Source organism: Sylvia atricapilla, chromosome 1 (genome assembly GCF_009819655.1).
Source record: "Sylvia atricapilla isolate bSylAtr1 chromosome 1, bSylAtr1.pri, whole genome shotgun sequence".
Lineage (NCBI taxonomy): Eukaryota > Metazoa > Chordata > Aves > Passeriformes > Sylviidae > Sylvia > Sylvia atricapilla.
Window position 1 is genome coordinate 25,545,238 of NC_089140.1, and position 8,030 is coordinate 25,553,267.

The 8,030-nt window shown below is 46.6% G+C and overlaps 1 protein-coding gene across 2 annotated transcripts; it reads left to right on the forward strand.

Annotated features, from left to right (window-relative positions):
* Nucleotides 1-1,486: 1,486 nt before the first annotated feature.
* Nucleotides 1,487-7,741, forward strand: TAC1 (tachykinin precursor 1). 2 transcript variants are annotated; one of them, XM_066317792.1, is made up of 6 exons: nucleotides 1,487-1,567; nucleotides 2,266-2,403; nucleotides 2,506-2,602; nucleotides 3,205-3,228; nucleotides 4,875-4,928; nucleotides 7,114-7,741. In XM_066317792.1, exons 2-6 carry the CDS (start codon nucleotides 2,281-2,283, stop codon nucleotides 7,161-7,163), a joined length of 348 nt encoding a protein of 115 aa, XP_066173889.1. In that variant the 5' UTR covers nucleotides 1,487-1,567; nucleotides 2,266-2,280; the 3' UTR covers nucleotides 7,164-7,741. The 2 variants fall into 2 exon arrangements, with proteins under 2 accessions (XP_066173889.1, XP_066173899.1); XM_066317802.1 differs by lacking the exon at nucleotides 4,875-4,928.
* The last annotated feature ends 289 nt before the right edge of the window (nucleotides 7,742-8,030 follow it).

The window sequence follows — 8,030 nt, forward strand, 5'->3', positions numbered from 1 at the left end:
AGCATGAAAATCTGATAGTTTGGGTTTCCAGAGTTGATAAACATTGTCGTTTCTGCCAGCTTGTTGATAGAATGATGAGCATTCTCACCACTCACGCTTGATGTCTTAACAGAGGTGCCCACTGCAGGTGCTTGGGCTGCATGGAGTCCCTTCTCCAAATTACTCCTTGTCAACCATGCTCTCAAGCAGCCCATGTTGACCAGAGTGACCCTCAGCTCACTGGGTCACAATCTTTCTTATTTAAGTGCCATCTTATAGACAAAGTGTAGACACCCTCACAACCTGGTAGAGGGTCATGCCTGATTGTGCTCTGGGGAGTGCTTTGGGTTCTGAGGAGCACTTCTCATTAACAGGGAGGCCTGATACTAATCATGCCTTTATTTAGAGAAGTTTCTGAGTCTCCCTTGGATCCACAACTATATGCCAGTGAACAGTCCTTAGACAGGAGGTTTACCACTGTAACCTTAATGGTAGCATCTTGGACCAAGCGGAGTGGAGGTACCAAGGAGCCCTGGAGCATCCCGTTCCTTATCGAAAGAAACATTGTTAATTCCCGCTAAACTCTGTCCAGACTGTCTGTTTCAGGCTTATAACGCGGGGGCTGAAGGACCACCAAGGTTAACTGAGATGCCGCATGCATAGTTGACCTTGGAGAAATAAGATGGGGTAACCGTAAAAGAGATAATAACCTAAACAATTACCTGAGCCGAATGCCAGCAGCAGCGCAAAGCTGTCATAGGGGAAGGACGCCTGCAGGGATGTGCTGCTGGAGAGACTGGCTCAGTACTCTTTCCAGTACAGGCGTTCGCCTTTTACAGCAACCAGCCCAGCGGTGCCGGCCTTTGCCCGGCAAAGGGCGGCAGCCCCTCTGCAGGCACACACGCACCCAGACCCGGGGTGCCCGGTGCCCCAAGCCGGCACCCACCCGGCCAGGCTCTCCTCAGCTTCGTGCATCCCTCACTTTTAGTCCCGGTGGGCTGAGCAGCTCCATGGGGGAGTCGGACCCCGAGCAAGGAGCTGCCCGGGCACGGGAGGCTGCCCCTCTGCCGGGGCTCCCTTCCCGCTGGCTCCCGGCCCCTGCCCGCTGCTCTCCCCGCCGGCGGTGCCGCTCGCAGCGGAGAGCAGCTCTCCGTGCCCTGGGGGAGCGGGGCGGCGTGGCAGAGGCGAAAAGCGGCATCTGCACCCTTATATTCGCACCCGCATCCCACATCCGCATCCATACGCTCACGCCGCGTCCGCACCCGTGTCCGCCGCCGGGACGGTACGGGGCGGCCCCGAGGGCGCGGAGCTGCGGCGGGAGGGAGCGGCGGGGGCAGCGGGGAGAACCCCCGGCCGCCCGCACTGCCCGGCCCCGGGCAGAGCCCAGAGGCGCCGCCGGAGCGGGGGGCGGGGGCTGCTCGGCGGGGCGGGGGCTGTCACGGGGCTGGGACGATAAAACCTGGGGTAATTGCATTTAGGCAAATGAGGCTGTCTCGGCCCTCCCCGTCTCCAGGTATATAAAGTGGGGAGCGCTCCCGCGGCCGGCCAATGCGCTCGGAGAGCAGCGCCCGCCCTCCGGCTGCAGACGGTGCGTGCGCTGCGGGAGCCCGGCCGGCGGTGCCTGTGAGCCAGGGGTCCGCTTGTCCTGCGGTTGTGAGGGGGAGTGCGTGTGTACGTCTTTGTCCCGGTCTACATGTGTGTGCCTCTCTCGGGGGGTGCCTGTATGTGCTTGTGTGTCCGTTCGTGAGTGCCTCTGGATGTACCAGCGATGCTTTTGTGCCTGTCTTTACGTGTCTGTCTGGATGTGCAAAGGGATGGGTGTGCACCTCTGCACACATGTGTCTCGGTGTTTGTGTGTGTGTACGTGGATGTGGGTGTTTCAGATGTGTAGCTCTTTGTATGAGTTTGTAAGTGGATGCACGAGCACCTGGCTATGCGTGTGAGGGGGATGTATCTGGCTGCGTGTGTGTATTTGGAAAGGTGTGAATCCTAGATGTGCACAGAGGAGCGAGGGAGTGTCTATATCTTCCCCTGTACGCGCGTGTGTGAAAGGGCACCACTGGCTGTGTCTGTCTGTCTGTGTGCCACTGTAATGGGTGTGGAGGGTTTGTCTGTGCAGAGGGGTCTGCAGCAGTCGGGGCGGGGGTGCCGCTGTAACTCGGAGCGTGTGGGGCTGTACGTGCGAGGGAGTGTGTCTCCGGCTGTGCCCCGGGACGGCTGTGCCCGTGTGTGCGGGGCTGTGCGCGCCCTCCCCCGCTGCCGGGGCTCCAACCTCTGTCCCCGCAGGACGTCGAGGCGGCGATGAGGCTCCCGCTGGCTTTCGCCGTGCTCCTCCTGGCCTCGTCGCAGGCGTTGGGCGAGGAGATGGGAGCCACCGACGACCTCAGCTACTGGTCGGACTGGTCCGACAGTGACCAGGCGAAGGTGAGCCGCGGCGGTGGGGGAGCGAGGGGCTGGGCGCCGGGGCTCTGTGCCGGGACTGAGTGAGGGGGTCCGCGCTGAGCGCCGCCCGCTGTCGCCCCGCAGGAGGAGCTGCCGCTGCCCCTGGAGCATTTCCTGCAGAGGATGGCCCGGAGACCCCGGCCCCAGCAGTTCTTCGGCCTCATGGGCAAGCGGGATGCCGGTGAGCGGGCCGGGGGGCTGGCTGGCTGCTGCTCACGCCTCTTCTCTCAGTGCATGCCCTAACCTTACCCGGTTATCGCTCGGGATCATTGCGTTATATCTGCTTCATAGGCCGCCAGGAGGGTGCTTCAGGTTTAGGATTTCTTGTTTGGTTGGGGTTTTTTTAAGTTTTACATGAGACAAACTCAATGATTGGAAAAGAGAGGGCTTTAAAATATTAAGTGTGTACCTGTTACAGCACATAAATCCCAGTAAGGGATAGCGTGATAATTTATAGGTTAGCACGCATGCCACTGAATCACTGAAGTGTGGAAATTGGTTGAGTATACAATTATTGTCACATTTTCTACCAGCATACTGAACCAAGAATTGGTCTAAGAAATTTGAGCTAAACTAATCTAAATAGTGTTAAGCTGAAACAAGTTTTTTAGTCTCTTCAAAGAGAAATGCGGTTGTAAACCATCACCCTGATTTCCTAAAGTGGAATATGGGTAGGTTATTTCAAATATTTTTCAAAGCATTGCAGTAGCATCACATGTATATGCCAGTCCTTTTTAACAGCTCTTTTTATCTTATTTCTCTTTCCTTTCCTCTTCCAAACAGGATATGGCCAGATCTCTCACAAAAGTAAGTTAAAAAAAAATACAAATATCTTAAGTAATCATTAAAAGATATTCAAATAGAGAATAACATATTTGATAGGATTATTTAGAAGGTGACTGGTTTCAGCTAGGGACTGGCAGCACCAGTGTGGAGAAATGATCTGTTAAAGAATTGAAACCTCCCCTTCAGGGCCACTGTGAGCCTGTATCTCATCTGAGCTGCAGCAAGCTTTGAGACTTCAATCCATATTAATGTGCGGATGTTGCAGCTCTCTCTTATTTCCCAAGGGGGGGATTTTGTAAGCCTTTCTCATTGTCAAGGCAGGCTTACTGCCAGACTCTGAGAGGAGCAATTAAGATGGCAAAATCTGGAAAATTAGAATAATGAATTCCCAAGTCCCCAAGAATGCTTTCATGGGAGCGCCCATGTCCTCACATGCCAGATACTATATCAGTGTTCTCAGCATTATTTGAGAATCAGATCCCTGCTCACAGAAGGGGCTGATTGATGAGGTGCTGCCATATGAAGGGCCATATCTTGTCCCAATTATAAGTGTGCCTTGCTCTGCTTCTCTGTAACACCAAGCAGGAGATGGTATCAGCACTGGGGTGCTACCTTGCTATGCGCAGTGGTAGTTTGATTATCTGAAATTATCTCATGATATTTAAAGAGAAACCGAAATATTTTTATTAAGTAAACATGATCTTATATTCTGTGAAACCTCCTCTGTCCACAGAGGCCAGCCACTGTCCCAGTGTTCTATTAATCACAAGATGCTTTCTCTAGGGTTTATTTGGAAGACCAAATAAAGAGTCTGATACAAAACTCATGCTAAATTACCTGCTGACTAAAGAAAAAAATTATAGTTTTCTTAAACTGCTTCAGTTTGAATTAGTATATGTGAGGTCTGAGTATCGTGCTTTGTGTATGAATTCACCAAGAAAAATTCTTTCCAGATAGAAACTTCTGTTTGTCTCAAAAGCCAGTTTAGATAAAGAAGAGCAGTTCCTTTTCATTCCTTATCTTAAATTACAGCTACTGCTATAACCTGATATGTACTGTAGGCCTAAACTTGGAGTAGTTTATCCTCTACACTTCCACTGTCTTGAGAATTACTAATGGGACAGGAAGGTAATACCTGAACTTATAAATATTCCAAAATTAGAGCCAGACTGTCTAGCTCAGACGTGTCCAGACACAGAATCCCATTGGCTTTCTCTCCAGTAAGGGCTCCACCTGACCTGTGAGGGAGGATTTTCTTCCACATTACAGAAATAAAACAACAACAGGTAGAAGAGATACATCACACAGATGCAGGCTATACCAAGACACTGCCTCCTTGTGCATTTGCTCCGATCAGTAGGAATTATGGGAGAGAAATATGAATTGTACTTAGTGGCCATTGTTTTTCCATTACACTTAAACCCCAAAACCAAAGGTCTATCTAAGCTAATGAGAAGGTGTCCACTCACTGGCCTGTGCCTTGGTCTACCCTGTTTAGTCTGATTAGTCAGACTGCTGTTCATGCTCTGTTGTCTGAGAGTGATGTGAACAACTGATCTGTGATATAAACAGTGTTGGACCCTGTCTTCTTTACTTGCAGGAACTTGTTATTTTAAAAGCTTGCCTAGTTAAAGTGTATTAAAACACCCCTAAATATATTTTTTCAGGGCATAAAACAGACTCCTTTGTTGGACTTATGGGCAAAAGATCTTTAAATTCTGGTATGTATTTGACTAAATCTGATACTTGTGATATACAGCCTCTTCATTCCGTTGCCTCTTTGTTCTCTCCCAGCGGATGGAAGAAGCAGTTTTTATATAGTGTAGATCCAGAGTTCTCTGAAAATTAATCAGGATTTTTTTTGTTACCCAAGATACTTCAGAGTTCACTTCACTTCAATGCTTGAAATGACCAGGCTGGTCTGAGCTGCAGGCAAGCTCAGGTAGAATTCCCCAGAGCACTTTCATTACTGCCCTGTCCTTGCAGGTTCTGCTAGTGCCCAGAGTGCTAATAAAAGAAGAAAAAAAAAAAAAAAAAAAAAACCTAAATTTTACTGACATATCAAGAAAATTTTGGAGGCTGAAAATGTGGTCTAAATCCAGATCTCATCAGGTAAAGGGATATCTTCTCTGGAGATCCTTATTCCTAACACTTGGAGTAGAAGGTGAAAGAACAGAACTTTGCTATTAACACCACCTCTTTCAGCATTTGACTTCACCTAAAACATTTTAAACTCTGAATGGACACTGTGAGTTTATTTTCCCATAACATCCACACAGGGCAGAATTCTCCTCTCCCCTCATCTGCTGAACCCCTGTGAGAAACTGGAGACTCCCCATAGCTCTACCTTCCTTCTGATTCCTATAGGGCTGTACTGAGGAAATCCCTCACTGTGAACCTTAAAGTATCAGTTGATTCTCCAGTATAGGAATTCAAAACAAAATAAAAAACCTAATATGTATTTCATGTCTCTGAAATAGTTCTCACTGTTTGGTTAAATGGATGATAAAAGTTAAATTACTAGCTGACACTTTTGTATTATGTGGATACATGCTGTGATCTATATTCTGCAATTATGGTTGTCAGTAACTTTCATTTTCAATTAAACCCCCTTCAAGACTAGTAATATTGCTCTCTGCATTATTTTGCAAATTGCTACATATCATGAATAATTTTGTACAATTTTCTGCAGTGGCAATAGCTATTAAATACATAATACCTGTAAATATATCTGCTATCACAAAAGTAAATAGCCTGTAAGTAATAAATCTGGCTTGGTTTCCACTGGGATTACATTTACATTAATATGAGGATGTAAAATACAGAAAATGTTTTAAAAAATGCAAAGGTTTTATTGTTCTAATTTCAAAATTACTGGTATAGTCAGGATACTGTTATTTGGTATTTCTAACAAAAGGGAATAATGATGTTTTACTCTGTTGGGCTATGTAACACCTGTCTGACAGGTAAAACTAGAATTCACAGCTTTTCTACCTGATTCCTTGAGGGGGAAATGGTAAGAAGGTTTTTCTGCTCCATTAGAGGAGAAGATAGGTCCTAAGGACTGTGTAATCAAAGCAAGATCAGGAATATTAAGTGTTAGGACTACCCTCACTTCACCGTTTTGGAAGATATTTCACTGGGCAGGACTTTTACCCCATGCTGTAACCACAGCAAAAAGGCTCTCAGCTCCCTGGTAATGAGCAGGAGTTCATGCTGTCCCTCTGGGTGTGAGCATGTTGCTGATTTACAGCCTCAGGTGCCAAAGCAGGGTAATGGGATGCTGATGTCTCTGTCCCTCGTTTGGGGATAGCCTTGCTCAAGAAAGGCTCTCTGGATTTCACTCTCATTTTAAATGAGCAAGAGGAGATCTACCACTACCAAACAAAAAATATGTTACTTAAGACTATTTTAGCCTGGGGCTTGTCAGCATGGTAGTCTGAGTACATCTGAGGAGCTTGGCTCCTGCTGTAGAGTAAAGTAAAATTATTTCTGTGGACAAGGAGAGTTTCAAAGAGCTGGCAAAGAGCTGACTGCACAGGAATGAAGGTGGATATGTCTGTGCAGAAACCCTCTACCACAAATTGACATGAATGCTTAGGTCCCATCAGTTAGATGAATTACTGGGAGGTAAAGGGGCTCTGAGTTAATGGTGCTTCAAGCAGCTTAGCAGACTAAAGGTAGAAGACACTGCTCAGACCTTCAGCCTTCTGGAGGAGAGTGTAGTCTGAGAGGTAAAAACAAATCAAAGCAGCTCAGGACTGGGCCAGGAGCCCTGGTCTCTGTTCCAAACACACCACTGGTGTCTGATGATGTCAGCTGGCTGTAGGTCTCTGACACTTCTTGTGCTTGCTGGTGTTTATCCAAGGCTGTACCTTGTGCTTCAATCTGCTTCATTTTTTGCAGGGTCCTCTGAAGGGAGCATAGCACAGAATTACGAACGGAGGCGTAAATGAGACATCCCCGTGTGTTATTTATTAAACTTCATTTGTTCTAATGGCCAATGCAGTGTAATATAAACTAACCACTGTATGAAATAATTATTTATTTAATAACTGAAGGGGTTTGTTTTTTTGAGTTGTACATTCAATAAAATTATTATTTTTCATATTGTGGCAGTGACACGTGTTGTGTAGGTGTGTTGTGGTTCTGAAAGGACCAGCAACCCTGGTGATGTCTCACAACAAAGCACATTGTTTGATATAACCTATAAAGTTATGTTTACTATACAAGCAAGTATTCTTTTGTTCATTGAAAGCGAGTCTATCAGCTTCACAGCTAGTGCAGAACAGAACTGATGTTCAGTCTAGTGCCTCAATTTGTTTTCATGGTTTATAATGTACTGTAATTTCTGTATCAAAAAATATATTTGTATCATTGCAGCATGTTTTATGTTCTGTGATTATGTATCAATCTATTTTAAAAAGGGGGATGGGTAAAGTTTGAATGGGAATCCAAGGTCTTCATTTCATAGTCTGGAATTTTATGATAGTAACATTTTAAATAAAAACTCCTCTGGGGCTTTTGCAACATACTTCCTTTGGTGATAGTGGTGGAGTTATTTCCCACGTTGGTCTGGAACAAGATTTACATCCAAGCAACAATGGTCTGAGACTGGAAAGAAATATTAAATTATTTTCTTTTTTGCAGGGAATATGTGAGCCTTCTCATGTGTGTTGAGTGAATGTTTGAGGGATTTGTTACTGGAGCTAGGAGTTCCTGGGATTGCTCCTGGTCACACAAGGTGCCGTCTTTTCTAAACCTGATGGAAATCATGAAGCATGTTGGCTGAATGGAAGGACCATGCTCTATCCCCCAGCTCC